Genomic DNA, 18,370 nt, shown 5'->3' with positions numbered 1-18,370 from the left:
CTCAGATCTCAACAATCTATTTAGTGTGACAGAATGTTATGGCCCCTAATGAGTCAACCCTTTCTGTGTCTATGCCCTCACAGAGTCCTCTCTATGTGAAGCGCAAATTAGCTTACAGAACAGAAAAGAGAACAAATCATCCCAACTAAGGCCAACCAGGTTGCCAACAGCCAGGCATGCGTGTCAAATCACCTGTATTCATTTTCTATGGTTACCATAATAAATAACCACAAACATAGTAGTTTAATGTAGATATACTATCTTCCAATTCTGCAGATTGGAAGAGCAATACAAGTCTCAGGGGGCTAGAATTAAAGGTGCTGGAAGGGCTGTGTTCTTTTCTGGAGTTTCTGTTTCCTTGCTCATTTGAGCTGTTGGCAGAATTCTATTTCTAATGTTGTAGGGCTGGGGTCTTTGTTTCTAATATGAGGCCATTCCCATCTTCTATCACTGTCTCTTAAACTGATCTTTTGCCTTTCTCTTCCACTTTTAAGGGCTTGTGTGATTGTACTGAATCCACCCAGATAATTCAGGATAATCTCCCCATCTCAAAATATGTAACCTTAATCACACCTGCAAGGTTCCTTCTGCGACACAAAGTAACATATTCAGAGGTTCCAGGGATTTTGGTGTAGAGATTTCTGCAAGCCAGTATTCTGTCTACCATACCAACCAAGACCATCCAAAGCAGCCAAAGTCCCAACTAACCACAGAGAGCAGCAAAGTTGGCCCAGACTAGACGAACTGCACACTGACCTACAGACTTGGGAGAAACAATAAATGATGCTATGTGTTAGTAAATTTGGGGGTGGTTCGTGAGGCAGTACAAGCTAACTAATACATTGACCAAGGCTCCACCACTTCCAAGGGATCTCAGCAATATTTAGCCCAATAACATGGATCTTTTCCTCTACTCTGCCCAAGTTCAATGGGCAAGACTAAGAAATCACTGAGAGTTTTCTTTTCCATGAATCATAAAGCAAAATGATGAAATTTATTTCTTCTTCCAGTTTATATCTAAACACTACTGAAATTTAACCAAAGCCAGCCTTAATTAACAGAACCACAACCAGGCTTTTTGAGCCATTGTTAAGCTACATATTTGAAGCTACATAGAAATGCTAGAAATCTAAGGCAAGGGTTTGAAAGAAGAGCCATCTTTTGATAATGCAAAAGCTGGTGATGGAAGAAGGAAATTTCACTGCCACCCAACCATTTCTTCTCTACAGATAAAGATCCACGGCAATTTTGGGGCCAGACTCTAAGCAGGGGTCTCTAACCCTTCATTAGCCAAAAACATTTTCTCAAATGGGTTCTCCTTCACATATGCTGATACTTAGAGGTCTGGAAAACTGCAGAAGGAAAATGCCAATAGCAAGTTAATGTCCTCTTGGTTCTTTTGGCTGACTTCCCTGTGCCTGGGCCCTGCCTATTAATTGAATGCTATTCGGATTCCATCTCAAAAACAAGTGAGGATGGAGACCAGAGGCCTGCCTTCCCCAGACTGATAAGAGCAGCACAGTGCAATTATACCCAAACAGCTTTGTTTTGGAATGTAATCACCGCCCCAGCCTCTTCCCAATGGGATGGCAACAGTGTAATTACCTCTTCAGGATTCATTGTTTGGGACTGTAATTCTTCTACAGGGCCCTCTTTCCAGGGGAAAGAAGCTGCAACAAGAATATAACAGAATTCGTAGCCCCCTCCCCAGCAGCAGTCTTGTGAGCAGAATTATTTTTGTTCTCTTAAAGTAAAGCCAGAGTTTAGATTTCACACTGTTTTTCCACCAAGAAATCACCAATAGCCATGATGGTTCTGCTAAAAAGTCCCAATCTAAAGCTAGACTGCTTGAGTTTAATTTCTACACTTAAGTGTTAGCTGTAGTCCTGAGTAAATCATTTCATCTCTTTATGCCTCAGTTTCTTATTTGTAAAAATGAGTAATAACAGGACATCACTGGAATATTATGAAGATAAAGTGAATTAATGTATGAGAAGTGCTTAAAACAGTATTGAGCGTATAGGAAATATTTTCAGGTTTTTTTTTTTTTTTTTTAGCACATTTGAAGCACCATCCATAGCTGCTACATTATGCAAATACGATCTAACACTAGCTCATGGGCCAAGTCTAAGCTTGAATGACTGTGTTCTCCCCCGCCCCACAACCTCTTTTGCCAGTGCAGCATGAGGGGCAATGTGTTGAATCATTTTAAATGCTACTAAAGAACTACCAGTTCCTGAGCTATTTGCTTGGGTGAAAGTCCATTCTAATAGGCAGGAGTGGCTCTATATTTCCATGTAATTCCTTTCATTTATGTAACCAGTTCAAGGGAAACTATAATAAAGAGATAATTATGAAATCTTGCTGTTGTGAAAATCAGTATTACCAAAAGCAGCCATTGGCAATATGGCAGATTCTAGAGAAAAATCACCAGATTTATTTATGAAAATAAATGTTTTCTTCACAGTCTACAGTATACCCACCTCCCTGAATAATAATATCTTATACCCATGGGAACTCTGACCTCAACCTGTGGTCCAGCTTTCCCTCTGTTACTTTGTAGCCTCCACCAGTTAAACCCTTTGCTTAGGGAGGAATATTTTTTGGCTTGTGCTTTGCCAGTCATGAGTCACAAGAATAAAAATCATGAGTCTGTTTGCCAGACAGTCCCTAAATATATAATTCCCAAGCTCAAGACAGTAGGAGGGAAGATGGGCCCCTACCGCAGTGAGCTGGGCTTAGGAAACCCAGGGGACTCATCTTAGTATGCATATAATGTAAGAGACTGTGCCTAAAGTATAACTATCTGACTCTAGGGTGACACTCAACACTTGGCCAAAAGAACCACCATCAGGGAGTCTCAACATTCCAAAAGGTCCCTGGTAACATACCTTAAATGCTCTTTCCACCTTATGGCTTATAGCAAGATACCCATGCTTACTCTTGGCTTCCAAATGGGTGGCACAAGGACCCCAGGGGAAAAGCTGGCCTCATAGATCAGCAGGTGTTAAAGAAAAGAAATTAACACCCAAAGGTTGGTTCTACTTTGGTGGAGAGGGTGAGAGATGCTGTCTGCCAGTTCCTATGGCATTTCCAGCCAGTTTGCAATAAATGAAGTTTGAGCACATGAAAAGGGAAAGAGAAAGAAAGGCTAAGTGAGCTCAGGGTTTTAAAAAGGAGGAGGAGCTAGGTTAATATGTGTTATTAGCTTTTAGCATTTATGATGACGTGGGTAGCTGAGAGTAGATGGGACAGCAAAAAAGATGATTCCACATCTTTCTAGGAGATCATTAATCTTAGAGACTGTATAGCTGTTGTGTCTGTTGGAAATACAGGCTTTGACCTCACATTTAACATCTTTCCTTACAGCTCTTCTGCAGATTTCTGTATTATTATATCTTTGTACTAAGGGGCTACAAAATATGCCAAAGCACACACCAATCCTAACTTAAGAAGAGAGAATTAAGGGGTTCTGACATTAGAGTGGGTCATTAAAGATCAGAAGGCATCTTCAGCTGACATCTACAAAACGAGTGGTATTTCTAAGGCATGCACACCACAGGACTTAAACTTTGAGATCACTCCAAGTCTAAGAAAGTCCAAAGTACAGAGAAGTTAAAGTAAATGGTAACATCTCAATCCAGACATGTTGACACTAACATTTCTGTTTCAGGAGGAAATAAATTGGGCAATACGTTGGAAGAGAGGGTATAGGTTAATTTCCCCTGGAAATGAACCTCCTAACAGAGCTGAAAAGGACCTGTTTGTAAGGGCACAAAAACTTAATGGTCTTTCATCTTTATAGACACATCACCCAAAGCAGTGAGAGTGAAGGCAAAGATAAACAGCTGGGACTACATCAAATTAAAGAGCTTCTGCACAGCAAAAGAGACAATAACACAAACAAAGAGAAACCCCATCGACTGGGAGAACATTTTTGCACACAACACTAATGATAAAGGACTGATCACATAAATCTACAAAGAGCTGATGAGACTCAACAAAAACAAAGAAAATAATCCAGTCAAGAAATGGACAGAGGAGCTAAAAAGAAACTTCTCTGAAGAGGAAATGCAAATGGCCAACAGGCATATGAAAAAATGTTCAACATCACTTGTAATCAGGGAAATGCAAATCAAAACTACCATGAGATACCATCTTACACCAGTGAGAATGGCACATATCAAAAAAACTAGCAACAACAAATGTTGGCGAGGTTGTGGAGAAAAAGGAACTCTCCTGCACTGTTAGTGGGAGTGCAAACTGGTCCAACCACTATGGAGAGCTGTGTGGAGATTTCTTGACCTACTAAACATAGAGCTTCCATATGATCCAGCAATTCCACTCCTAGGTATTTACCCAAAGGACACAGAAACATCAATTCCAAAGAGCACCTGCACCCCTAAGTTTATAGCAGCACTATTTACAATAGCTAAGCTTTGGAAACAGCCCAAATGCCCCAAAATAGATGACTGGATCAAGAAGATGTGGTACATATACACCATGGAATATTACTCAGCATTCAAAAAAGATAAACACATGCAATTTGCAGCAACATGGATGGAACTAGAAGGGATCATGCTCAGCAAAAATAAGCCAGAAAGAAAAAGAAAAATACCGGATGGTCTCACTCATAGCAGGAATCTAGAAAACTTAAATAAGGGACCAGGAAAAAGAATAACTATAAGAAAGAAAATATCAAAATCAACCATCAACTATGAACCAGAGATACTCTATGGGGGATGGGGGCCAGGGAAGGAGGGATTGGGGTCAAAATAAGGGAGTTGTAATTGTATGGGGAATATAAAAATAAAATTTAAATGAAAAAAAAAAATAAAACATTAAAAAAACTTAATGGTCTTTATTTTCTGCTATTAAAAAAATGCCACTTAGTGCTGAGTGTTCACAGCCAGCTTTCTGCTTATATTTCTCCTTCCACACAATACCCTATCCTATAGCTATTTTTTAAAAAGATTTATTTATTTATTTATTTATTTATTTATTTATTTATTTTTTAATGCAACCACTGGGTACAGTCAGAAGTGCGGGAGGGTGAGAGAATTCACCAGAGCGGGGAGCAGAGCAGGCAGAAGGACCGAAGTACACTGCTGAGGGGAGCAGCGGGTGGCAGGAGAGGTCTGCGCGCCATGTGGGACCCTCCTCTGGTGGCCGGGGAGCAGCCGGGGATTGAACCAGCACTGCAGAAGCTGCGGGCAGCTTCGCAACCCAGCGCTCAACTGCTGTGTGACCGGGGAGGCCCATATCCTATAGCTATTTACTCAGTAGAAGGTAAACTTTCGGAAGCAGAGATCATGTCATGGTTCATCCCGGTACTGGCCTAGACCTACTATTATACCATGCAAATAAGAGGAGCTCAATAAACGTTTATACCAGCTAAGCACTCTGTAGGTAATTACAAATTCATTTATTTTCCCCAATTACTAACAGCTTCAGAACGAGAAGAGTTATACATCATGGGCTTTACCAGCACCAGTTCATCTTGGGTTCCAGGTGTCACCACCCTTTAATATATTACCAAGTCATCTCTTCCCATACCTCTGCTTGTTCCTAGATAACGAATTAATCTAGAATTTTTAAAGTGTACCAGGATCACCTAGAAGACTCTTTAAAACACAAATTCCTTGGCCCTACAACTAGTTTTTTCTGATTCAGTGGGTGTGGGGTAGGGGCCAAGAATTTGCATTTGTAACAAGCTCCCAAGTGATGTTACTGCTTGCTATTGTTTCAGGAACTACTTTGAGGATCACATGTTGCCATGGTTACATAGGAGCAATCCACTTGGTCTGCTGAGTAGATGCTTATTTCATCAGCACAGATCCTGATGGAGGACAGAATGGTGTATTCAAATGCAAGCTATGTGGTTTCTTTACTGGCTTGGGTGGCAGGCCTACAATGGTGGACACACTAGAATGTCCAATTATCAACACAAGGACCCTCAGGACAAGGCCCCAGATTCTTTAATTTACTGACCACAGCAAAGGGGAGAAAATCCTACTTGAGATCCAAGAAGAGCACCTTTAGAAAAGAAGGCAAAAGAATAGTGAGAGATCAACAAGGTTGTAAACAATGAGACTAGCAGAGCATAGACATAGCATAGCCCCTTAAATCCATAATAAAAAAATTAAAATAATGATAATAGTTAAAATCTATCACTTACTGTCTGCCCAAAATTACTATTTTGAGTGTGTCACATATATTAACTCATTTAATTCTCAAAACAACACTCTGAGCTAGGTGCTAATTCTTATGTTTGTTTTACAGACGAAGAAACTGAGGCCCACAAAAAGGTAAAATAAATTATCCAAGATTACACTCCTAGGAAATAGCAGAGTAAATATTGGAACCTAAACAGTCTGACTCCAGAGTCCAAAATCCCACACATTCTGCCATACTGCCTCTCACGTACACAATGCAAAAGGCAGTTGTCTTCCCAAGTTCCAGTCACTCATGTTCACAGACCAACTCAAAAAATGAATGGGGACACATTCAGAGTTTCTTCAAACTGTACCAAAAGCCATAAATCTTTGGTCCAAGCCCAGGTTTGAGCTGCACTCCCCTTAGCTAATCTATCAGGATTGGCAGTTAAAAGTGCCAAGGGAGTCATTAAATTTTTAGTGACAGATTCAAAACAAAACATAGAAAATCAGGCCACTCCCTGAGCTAGACTGTGAACCATTTAATTATTTTATAAAACCCAAAGTGCCCTGGAAAATGCTAAGCATTTAGAATGTACAAGGAGCATTTAAAGTGACGGTACAGAAAGGGCACGGGGGTAAAACTTCAGTGGGGAACATCAAGAGGAAATTTCCTGGGGGAAGGGGGGGGGAAGAGAGAGGGAGACACAGACACACAGTAAAACTCGAGATATAAAATAAAAGAACAGAAAAGTTCATTTACAAAGGTTCAATATTTTCCTCTAAAGAAGTAGAGGGCCTCTCCGGTGGCGCAGTGGTTGAGCGCTGGGTTGCGCAGCTGCCCGCAGCCTCTGCGACGCCGGTTCGATCCCCGGCTGCTCCCGGGCCACCGGAGGAGGGTCCCGCGTGGCGCGCAGACCTCTCCTGCCGCCCGCTGCTCCCCTCAGCAGTGTACCTCGGTCCTTCTGTCTGCTCTGCTCCCCGCTCTGGCTCTGGTGAATTCGCTCACCCTCCCGCGCTTCTGACTGTACCCAGTGCTTGTATAAATAAATAAATAAACAAATCTTTAAAAAAGAAAGAAAGAAAGAAAGAAGTAGAAAAAGCACAGGCAATTGAGCTTAGAAACTGGGTTCTCAATAAACACATATCTCACTAATGGTATGAGGTGCGCTGGGGTAGAGAGGACACCAAATAAGTAGAACGTCCTGGGTGTAAGGCTTTTGGGAAGGCTGGGTTCTCTGGGAGGGCAGGGTTCTCTGGCTGCATTTATTTCTCTTTTTCCCAGGCAACCAAGCCAGTTCCTTATCGCCTTCACTTTTATCACTGGAGCAGAATGAAAGGTAATTGGGTTAATTATTAAAGCAGCACTAGCTAGTACCACCACCACTAATTGTCCATTTATCTGAGGTTTATAAACAGCCATGTTAATTGATGTTGAGCTGGAATGTGCCACTCACTCTGTTCGCCTGGCTACTGGGTATCAGAGAGGTATAGGACATGGAGATAAAGGATCCAGCCAAGGAGATAAAGGGTTCAACTGAATTATTACTTGTTTCTGTTCATACACACTCAAGTATGCCATGATGGTCCCCAACTGTATTCACTATTATTCATCTTTTCCAGATTTGCTAATTCAAGTGAAGCTCTGCCAAGCCAATTTGTTATAATAGAGAGCTATAGCAGGTTGAGAAATCAGACTAATCTCTAAAAGCCAGCAAGCCCAAGGCCCCTACTGGCCACTCCAGTTGGCTAAACTACCCTAGAGAGGCCTAGGAAAATAATTCCCTAAGGTACCAAACAAGTGAGGGGCATCTAAGACAGAGGACTAAAGTGTTTTTATAAGACATGAGACTTTCTTTTTCATTTTGCTCATTGTTTGCAATTAGGAATGCAACAGATTTAGGGCAATATACTCACTTTACTGTACTCATTTTTGTTTCTAATAGTTTTTAAGTGTAATCTTTAGGGCATTCCCATATATATTTTATCATCTTTAGGGCTTTCCTATATATTTTATCATCTGCAAATAGTGATAGTTTCACTTCTCTCCTAATCTGGATTCCTTTTACTTCTTGTTGGCTAAGACCTTACATACTAAATTAAATCAAAGGGGTAAGCGTGAACTACCTTATTCCTGATTTTAAAGAAATAGCTTTCAGTTTTTCACTATTAAGTATGCTATTAGCTGTGGGTTTATAGTAGATGGCCTTTATTATGTTGAGGTATGTGCCTTCTATGCCCATTTTATTTAGTTTTTATCATAAATGGGTACTGTGGCATATTACTTTATTTTTTTTTAAAGATTTATTTTATTTATACAAGAACTGGGGTATAGGCCAGATGCACGGGAGGGTGAGAGGATTCACCAGAGACAGAGTGGGGAACAGAACAGGCAGATTGATGAAATACACTGCTGAGGCGAGCAGCAGGTGAGCCAGGAGAAGTCTGCTCACCATGTGGGTTGCTCCGAGGCCGGCAGGGATCAAACTGGCACTGTAGAGGCTGCAGACAGCTTCACAGCACTGCGATCAACTGCCTGCGCCACCAGGGAGGCCCTGTGGCATATTACTTTAATTGATTAGTGTATGTTGAGTCAGCCTTGCATCCCTAAAATAAATTCCCCTTGGTCATGGTATATGATTTTTTCACTGTACTGTTGAATTCAGTTTGCTAGTATTTTGATGAGAATTTTTGATCAATTTTCATCAGGGATATTGATCGATAATTTTCTTTTTTGGTGGTGTCTTTTTCTGGCTTTGATATCATGGTTATGCTGACTTGATAAAATATGTATTCTCTCTTAATCAGTTTTTTGAAGAGTTTGAGAAAAACAGGTGTAAATTCTTCTTTAAAGGCTTAGTAGAATTCAATGTAAAACCATTTATCCAGTGCTGGACTTTTGTGTTTTTTGGAAGATTTTTGACTACTGTTTCAATTTCTATGCTTGTGATCATTCTATTCAATTTTTCAGTTTCTTCCTGTTCAATCTTGGTAGACTGTATTGTCCTAAAATTTTATCTATTTCTTCTAGATTATCAAATTTATTGGCAATTTATTGGCAACTACAATTTATGTAGTTGTTCTTAATAGTTTTATGATCTTTTGTATTTTTTGTAATTCTGTTATAATATTTCCTCTTTCTTTCTTTTTTAAAAAAAAGATTTATTTATTTATTTATGCATGTAAGAGCCGGGGTACGGGGGGTGAGAAGATTCACCAGAGACAGAGTGGGGAACAGAACAGGCAGACCAACTGAAATACACTGCTGAGGGGAGTAGCAGGCGAGCCAGGAGAGGTCTGCTGCGCTATGTGGGTTACTCCCTGGCTGGCCAGGGATCTAACTCTGGATGCTGCAGAGGCTGCGAATTGCTTCACAGTGTGGTGCTTATCAACCCCTTGTGCCACCAGGGAAGCCCTAATTTTTCCTCTTTCATTTTGGATTCTAGTTATTAGCGTTTTCTCTCTTCATTTCTTTGTGCCAAAATAAAGTTTGTTGATTTTGTTTTAAATTTGCTTAAAAATACTAAAACTCCTATGGAACCAGTTAAAGCCATCTTAAGGAAAAAGAAAAATTGAGGTACCATGTTAATCTGAATTCAAACTTGAATACTAAGTCACAGTAAATAGTATGGTAATGGAGTAAAAATAGACACAATGGTTCAATGGAATATGATCAAGAAGCCAGAAATAAACAAAACGTACTGAATCAAACTATGACAAAGGAGTCACAACCACACAATTGAGAAAAGACAATCTCTTCAACAAAAGGTGTTGGGGAAATTGGACATCCATATCACATGTTCAAAATGGTTTAAAAACTTAAATGTAAGACCCACAACCATAAAATATGTAGAAGAAAACATACCATGATAGTAACGTTAAAGATGCCTTTTTTGGGACTTAACCCTGCGGCAAGGGAGATGAACACAAAAATAAATGGGACTGCATCAAATTAAAAAACTTCTGCAAAGTGAAAGAAAACATTAGCAGAAAGGAAAGACAGCCTACTAAATGGGAGCAGATACTTGTACTTCATACATCCAGTAAGGGGTTAATATCCAAGATAGATAAAGAACTCATGCAACTCATTAACGACAACAAAACCCAATCAAAAAATGGGCAGAAGATCTAGGTAGACATTTCTCCAAAGAGGGCATACATATGGCCACAGGCAATGAAAAAATGGTCCTCATCACTTATTATTAGGGAAGTGCAAATCAAAACCACAATGAGATATCATCTCCTATCTGGGAGAATGGCTCACATCAAACAGACTAATAACAATAAGTGTTGGGGAGAGTTGGAAAAAGGAACTCTTGTATACCACCGATAAGAATTTAAATTGGTGGGACCATTTTGGAAATAGTATGGCGATATCTCAAAACATTAAAAATAGATCTACTATATGATCCAGCAATCCCACTTCTGGGTATCTATCTGAAGAGGAAATCATTAACTCGAAGAGTTATATGCACAACAATGTTTATTGCAGCATTATTTACAATACTAAGATATGGAAATAACCTAAGTGCTCACTGATAAATGATTGGATAATGAAGCCGTGGCATAGATACACAATGGGATACTATTCGGTTATTAAAAAAGATGAAAGAAGATGAAATTTTGGGGCCTCCCTGGTGGTGCAAGGGGTTAAGCATCGCACTATGAAGCAATCCACAGTCTGGGCAGCACAAGCTGGATCCCTGGCCAGGAAGCAACCCACATGGTGCAGTAGACCTCTCCTGGCTCACCCGCTGCTCCCCTCAGCAGTGTATTTCACTCAGTCTACCTCTTCTGTTCCCCACTCTGTCTGGTGAATCCTCTCACCTCCTGCACCTCTGGCCTGTACCCCAGCTCTTGTATGCATAAATAAATAAAATCTTTAAAAAAAAATGAAATTTTGCCATTTACAGCAAAATAAAAGGAACCTAAGGAGATGATGCAAAATGAAATAAATCAGGAGAAAGACAAATATTGGATGATTTCACCTATATGAGAAGTTTAAGGAAACAAAACTGAAGAACAGACAAAACAAAATAAAAATATATCAGTGGATTTTGACCACAGAACTAAGGTTACTGGAGGAGAAGAGGGTAGAGGGTAGAAGCAAGAGTAGAAGGGATTCTAATTCTGTTATTTTAAAATCAATCAATCACTAATTAGCCATCTTAAAAAAAAAGACAGGAAAGGCTGAGTCATGGGGATTGAAATCAAATAGATGAATAATGAAAAAAGAGATTGGGGGTGTTATAAAATACAACCAAAAATAAAATTAGCAAGAAGAAGAAAAGTAAATTCTTGCAAAAGGGGTAGCTCTATATTACCCACAACAGGTAATAAACAGAGGAGTGGCTAGGACATGAGATACTATAAAGCAATAATTATAACACTCTATTGTTGGGTTTATAATATATATGACAATAATAGCACAAAAGATGGGGAAGGGAAGAGAGCTACAGTGGAACAAAGTTCTTTGTCTAGTTCTACCTATTATTATAGTTGAACTAATTCTATGTAAGTTTTAAGTAGATTCTAATAAAATATAGTTTAAAAACCAATAAAGGAATTAAAGTGGGAGATTAGATGATAGCCACTTAAAACAAAAACTGAATAAAGGAGAAACAAAGAAACAAAAACAGACATTAGAAACACAGAAAATAAACAGCAAAATGGCAGACAAAAACCCAACTGTATCAACAACATTAAATGTGAATGAACTAAGTAATATAAACAAAAGACAGAGATTGTCAGGTTGGATTAAGAAACAAGATCCAACTATCTTTTGTCTATAAAAGATGAAATTTAGATATAAATAGGTTGAGTGCAGATGGAAAAGATACAACATACAACCAACAATAAAAGAGCTGGAATAACAATACTAATATTTAACAAACTAAAAGCCAATATTACTAGAGACAGAGGGATGTTTTATAATAAGGAGTTAATACATCAGGGAGTTGTAACAATTACAAAAATACATGTACTTAATGACAAGATTCCAAAAAATAAGGAGCAAAAACTGACAAAACTTAAGGGAGAAATACACAACTTAGCAATAATAGTTAGAAATTTCAATACTCACTCTTAAAAATAGGTAGAACTAGAAAGAAAATCAGCAAGAATATAAAGAACGTGAACAATACTAACAAGCAAGTAGATATCCCTGGCATCTACAGTACACTCCATGCAACAATGAAGAATACATATTCTTCTTAAGCACAGTGCTTGCTCTTCTCCAGGGCAGATGATACGCTAAGTCATAAAACAAATTTCAATACATTTAAAAGCACTGACATCATGCAAACTATATTCTTAGACCACCAACAACAGAAAAAATTCAGGAAATTCACAAATATGTGAAAGTTGAAGAACAACCTCTTTTAACAATCAATGGGTCAAGGAAGAAATCCTGACAGAAATTAAGATGACTGGGCACAAAGCCATCACTAGTTCCAGATACGCACCCAGCCCCCAATGACCTGTGGCTAGGAACAAGAAAATCAGAGCACTTCCCATTGATTTTAATAAAAATAGTAAATTAAGTACATCAGGCCCACATCTGCTGAGAGCAGATGCTCGTTAGGATGAAAGTCAAAAAGATTAGGCAGGACAGATAACTAATACCCTACATTACCCAGGTCCTATCCCTCACAAGATTTTTTGTTTTCAATAATTCCCAGGAGGACATCAAATGCCATGCAAAGGGCTTCTCATTTCACTTTTATGAGATCTCAAACATGCAGAAAAATATTATAAGCTTAAGAACCTTTTGGCAGATACTCCCTGCTTGAACTCAAGCGAAACATGACACAGAAGACAGAATAGAGTTATTGTGAGTCAGGGAGACAGCCCTGGTTTAAAGTTAAGACTGGGTAATTAACAACTTCTCCAAACCCCAATTTTCTTTTTTCCCTGCCTTACAGGGATGTCACAATGATTAATGGACATAACGTATGGGAAAGCACTGAGGACAGTGTCTGGTTCACAATAGGCAGTCATAAACTTCATTTCCTTTTTTATCCAAAGTGCTGTTACTACACAGCGCTAGAGCTGTCTGCTAAAAAGTCAGCAGGGGGAGCTCCCCAGACTTTTGTGTTTCCCCCAAAATATACCTGGTAGAGCTGCAGCTTTAAATGTATTTATAATACTGTAAGTATAGGTTCAGACTGTGTGTCACTGCAGAGGCAGAGCATAGGTAGATGGAGGCCACCAGGAACCTACAGACTTGTGGGCAATGCACCAAGATAATGCGGAAGAGATGAAGATTAACAGACTATCAAGACATTTCTCTGTAGTAGCTTCTGTTTCCTATTATCCTTCTCAGACTCTTATGGGAGGAAGTGGGCAGAATGGATCTCAATTTTCTACAAATCCATTTTTGTTGATGACTCTGAAGGGCTTTGGCTAGGGTCCACTGGAGACTCATTTGTCACCACAGCGCTGGTGATGCCTCCTAATATTGCAGGTAGATCTATGCTTTGTCCCTCCAGGTCTGCCAAGATTCCAAGCAAAAGCCATTCACTATACCAAAGGGTTCTGTATTATGTTTGGAGCTAGAACCAAACAGCAAGATTGAGGTGTGGCCGAGTATACTGACCTGGAGCTACAGGAAGGCAGGGACCACATTCACTTTATTCACTCTGGTAGCCTAGAACATGCCTGATACATATACAGGTGTGCACCAAATATCTGCTGAATGTAATTATTCTGAGGCCATTACAACATCATTCCAATCATATGAGAGAAAGTAGCCTTCCAGGAAAGTTGGAGTGCTTAACTGCTAAAAGGCCAATTTGTCTTTCACTTGGTCAGATATTATTGCAGCAGCTCTATTAGATGATCACAAGTAAGTTTCATAAAAAGCAAAACATCTTTGCCAACAGGGCAAGAAGGCTGGGGAAAGGGCTATTCTATGACAAGATTTTTCCTTAGCAAGTACCACTGGGTCATAAAACACTGTCTAGAAACCATTTAAAATAGAGGAATTAAAACAAATAAGAAAAGCTCTGAAGATCAGCCACGTTTCCAGAGCATTCTTTTCTTCTAGATTAAGGTCCTAGTAGAAGAATTCTACTTGGATACTTTGTCCTTTAAAAGAATGGGGGGTGGCAGACTAGGAAACTCTGGAGTCCTACTGCGTGGTTAGCCTGACTCCTCTACTTCCAGCTTCATTTCTCTGGACAAGTTAGTCTTTTGGGCTTCAGTTTTCACCATAGGCAATTAGATAGTAACAATCTCAAAGGATTACTGCCAGAGAGAAATGAAATATGACTGAGGAAAAGCACTTAAAACGCTCCCTGGCACATAGTAAGTGCTCAATAAACATTCACCTTTGGGGGGGAAGCTGTAATTATTATTGAAATTTTCTCAAGAGATGGAAAAAAAATAATACAAGTGTCAAGGGAATCTGGAGGGACATCCAAATATCTACAAATGATGAGGTCTTTTAAGAAAAGATCAACAGGCACTCTGTAACATGTATCTTGGGGAAACTGGCAGAACTTTTCTCACAGACTGCCTATCTGTAAACAACTGCCTGCTGGAACACAACTCTTACATTCAAAGGTATTCCTAAGTACAGTTGGACCAGACTGGATTAGACTTTTGGGCATAAGGGACAGACCAGGAAATGGAGATAAGAGTTATTAGATCAAAAGAGGAAAAAAGCCAACATACAGCTGTTCTAAAAATCTGAACACCAAGGAAACATTTCCCAGCAGTGGAGGAGCAGGAGGTGCTGTGTGGGGTGGTAGAGGCAGATGTCTTAAACAAAGAAGGGTGGCGAAGAGTTCTGTATACTGCCTGGCAGCCAGTGATTATCTGCCAGTAAGGAACAGCCAAGCCAAGCCACACCGAAGCACCAAACAAGGAGAGGCACAGAGCCATAGGGTCTGTTTACCAAGGAGGGCCAAGGCTGTTTCAGGAAACCATGTAAGTGTGTTCCCCAGTCAAGCCTATGCCTACAAAATTATGGTGTCCAGTGAAGAATTTACTGAGGTTTCTGGGATTTCGTGGCCTGATGCTAGGTTGAGGATAATGCTGCTTAGGGAAGGCCAGATCCTATGGCCTGCCAGCTGTTACAGCAGTTTAGTTAGAAATCACATTCTCCCACCCTGATAGTGTCACTGCTTCACACAGATCCCTCCCTACCTTTCATCATCACATGGTCCAGATTTTTCAAAACACAGTGTCATTTAAAAAACTTTAATAAAGATGTTCATTAAAGATATACATACATGGCTTGATTTTTATACCTTTTATTACTTCACATATACAAATTTACAAGTTAGCAATGGAGGTGGGGGGGAGGTGTATTATAGGGAAACAACTTGAGTCAGAAAAAAAATTCTGCTTTGTTTCCTTTTATAGACACTGCCTAGAAGCAACAGCACATGCTGTGGCTCTCAGGCTGGTCACAAAATGTATCTTAGCCCCCAGCTGGTCACTAAGCTATTTAGCCACCATAAAACTGCCTCAGCTGGGTTTGTCGAGCCCATTTCTGTTCTGTGGAGATGAGCCAGTTCCATGAGTCTCGCCCCCTCCTTCTTCCCCAAGGGTTCTACAGTGCCTGGAAACTCCAAGTGCTAAGAGGAGCAAGAGTTGGAGAGGTGTGCATTAAGCTCCTAATTAAATTACAGGATCTGGTTCATGAGCGTTTCACCAACTTAAATATGAGCAAGATGCCTTTATCATTACATTAAAATAGCCAGACTCTAACTGCTGGATTAAGAAACAAATGATTTAAACAATAAAAAAAAGTTTTAAAGATGTATGTATGAAGCAGGAATGGGGAAGAAAATAGTTTTCGTCAATCCTTTAAGTAAAGAATTGAGTATAATACTTCAAAGTAGAGGTTTCAGCCAGCAAGATACCATCCCATGAACACAGGCCAAGGAAGGAAAAGCTCCTTGCCCCTTTAAAATGTCAAAATCCAAAGAAACATTTCCTTACCTGCAAGGACCCTGTTAACAGAAGAGTGAGTAGCCAAGCCAGGCTGTCCACGTTCATGAAAAATCCCAGCATAAGGCAAATACTCAGGCAGCAAGAAACGTCTGCAAGAAGGAATCATGCGTGAAAAGCGAACTACGGATCAATGTGCAAGGAGAGAAACTATTTACTTATGCACAATCAAGGTTATGGAACTACTAGGCCTAGGAAGCTGTAGAAGCCTAGAATAGAGATGTTTGTGTCTCCTTCCTGATCTTTCTTCTAAAGTTTCCCAGTGCTTGAATTTTGAATGGAATACACCCAATGCCATTTTGCCATCTCTTTTTATTGTGATCAATCATTTCCTGTCAAGTCTTTAGACAGGCAGGGCTGGACTACAGGCTCCTTAGGAAATGATTCCAGTTATGGATGCTCCAAAGAACAGAAAGTACACTTAAAAACTAAATCCCAGGCTCTCATAAAGTGCCCTCTTAAACATATCTTACAAACACTGCCTATCCAGTTCTTACCTTGGGACAAAGCGTCCTAGTGAAGGTGCAGACATCCGGGCATTTCGTGGAGCTCGGTGTCTGGATCTATCACCATTGTCTCTAAAGAAAAAAACAAAACTACATGTAAGAGTCATTTAAACAGAATCAGCCACCAGCCCAAACAATAAAAGTGTCCCAAGCTAAATTCCTACACTTAGGAAAAGACCCCAGAAAAACTTTTTTCAGTTGCTTGCTAATCTGAGAGTATTAATATACTGCATTTCTGGAGTACCCCAACTAAAAGATGTATGAGCACATATTAACAGTTCAATGAGAAGGAAGATGATTTTTCTTGAGTTAATGTGATCTCTGAACCCTATAGCTTCTGAAATTGAAGCCAAGTTTAGTTCTTTTAATGGATCTGGGATGGAGATATACAAACAATTTTTTCTAGACTAAGAGTTTTAGAGAAACTCCGGTATTAAGGGATCTTGAAGGAAGAAAAATTCCTCCATCAATGGTCATCTTTAAATGAATCTGAGTAGGTAGGTCTGTGATATAAAAACATCATTGATAAATGAAAGACAGACGCAAGAAAAAGACTAGGCAGTTTTTTTCTTTTTAGAGACTGAAAAACTGACAAACATGAAGAATATCAGAAAATAAAATCCTTAACTAGCTCATCTGAGCAAAAAGAAAAAAGTCTATGTGTTTTCTTTATGGATTGTTTAAACAACAGTAATAACCACCACTTAATAAAATATCTAGTATGTTCCATGCAATTTGCAGCAACATGGATGGAGCTGGAAGGGATCATGCTCAGCAAAATAAGCCCGAAAGAAAAAGAAAAATACCGGATGGTCTCACTCATAGCAGGAATCTAGAAAACCTAAATAAGGGACCAGGAAAAAAAGTAACTATAAGAAAGAAAAAATCAAAATCAACAAACAACTATGAACCAGAGACACACTATGGAGGGTGGGGGGCGGGGAAAGGAGAGATTGGGGTCAAAATAAGGAGGTTGCAATTGTATGGGGAATATAAAAATAAAATTAAAAAAAATAAAATATCTAGTATGTTCCAATCAAAAGTTATTGATACACTAACCTATTTAACCCTGCTAACTACCCAATGGGGGTAGTAACAGCTATAATTTTACAGATAAGACACCAAGGACTAGAGAGGCAAATGCCTAAAGTTACACAACTAGTAAGTTGAAGCAGGATTCAAGGAAGAATTACTGGCTCCGAAGTCCTTGCTCTTTCCACTACACTTCACTGCTTCCTACTTGAAAAAAAGAGCACAGGGACTTGACAGGCCTAGTTTGGAGTACAATTAAGGAACAAAAAGCCAAAGGGCACTGGCTGGACAGAGCAGTTAATTAATTAGTCACTTAACCAACTCCACAAAATAAATGAACCCATGAGAGCCTGATCTGGGATATTTTCTAAATTCTCCCTTTGGATTATCTTCAACTGAATGTGAAAATCTTCAAACTGTCCCCGGAACCAAAGTTAACACTGACTTTCACATGGACCTCAAGGAGCTTTACAAGACAGATAAAAGTCTATGCACATTTTTATATCTTGGTGGAATTGGATATTGAGCATTAAAGAGACAAATCAGTACCAGGGATACTGGAAGTCAATCCATTAAAAGTCAGGACTTGCATTCTATTTTCCCAAAGAGAAAGAAATTCCATTGTTTTCCTTAATATATCATTCTTTTGAACAGAAACTTTTCTGATGAAGGGATGAGGTAGAGAGAAATAAGACCATATGGGGGTAAAAAGGGGGT

At 39.4% G+C, this 18,370-nt stretch overlaps 1 protein-coding gene and 1 long non-coding RNA gene across 4 annotated transcripts in view; one reads left to right on the top strand and one right to left on the bottom strand.

Annotated features, from left to right (window-relative positions):
* The window catches only part of LOC119255314 (activating molecule in BECN1-regulated autophagy protein 1), a 130,437-nt gene that overhangs the window by 71,471 nt on the left and 40,596 nt on the right, over positions 1-18,370 (bottom strand). For all 3 annotated transcript variants that reach the window (XM_037522369.2, XM_037522372.2, XM_037522373.2), the window contains 2 exons: positions 16,613-16,693; positions 16,107-16,207 (listed from right to left, as the gene is read on the bottom strand). In XM_037522369.2, the coding sequence (XP_037378266.1) occupies positions 16,107-16,207; positions 16,613-16,693 (182 nt within the window). The remainder of the gene's footprint in view (positions 1-16,106; positions 16,208-16,612; positions 16,694-18,370) is intronic.
* LOC129146575 (uncharacterized) overlaps positions 1-18,370 on the top strand; it is a 74,877-nt gene that overhangs the window by 46,501 nt on the left and 10,006 nt on the right. Inside the window, exon 2 of the long non-coding RNA XR_008553450.1 lies at positions 7,441-7,495. This is a non-coding gene — a long non-coding RNA (uncharacterized LOC129146575). The remainder of the gene's footprint in view (positions 1-7,440; positions 7,496-18,370) is intronic.

This window comes from Talpa occidentalis, unplaced genomic scaffold (assembly GCF_014898055.3).
Source record: "Talpa occidentalis isolate TD23 unplaced genomic scaffold, MPIMG_talOcc4v2.1 talOcc4.3, whole genome shotgun sequence".
NCBI classification, from domain to species: domain Eukaryota; kingdom Metazoa; phylum Chordata; class Mammalia; order Eulipotyphla; family Talpidae; genus Talpa; species Talpa occidentalis.
Note: the sequence above shows the minus strand (reverse complement) of the source record. Positions and strands in the feature narration are given on the sequence as shown.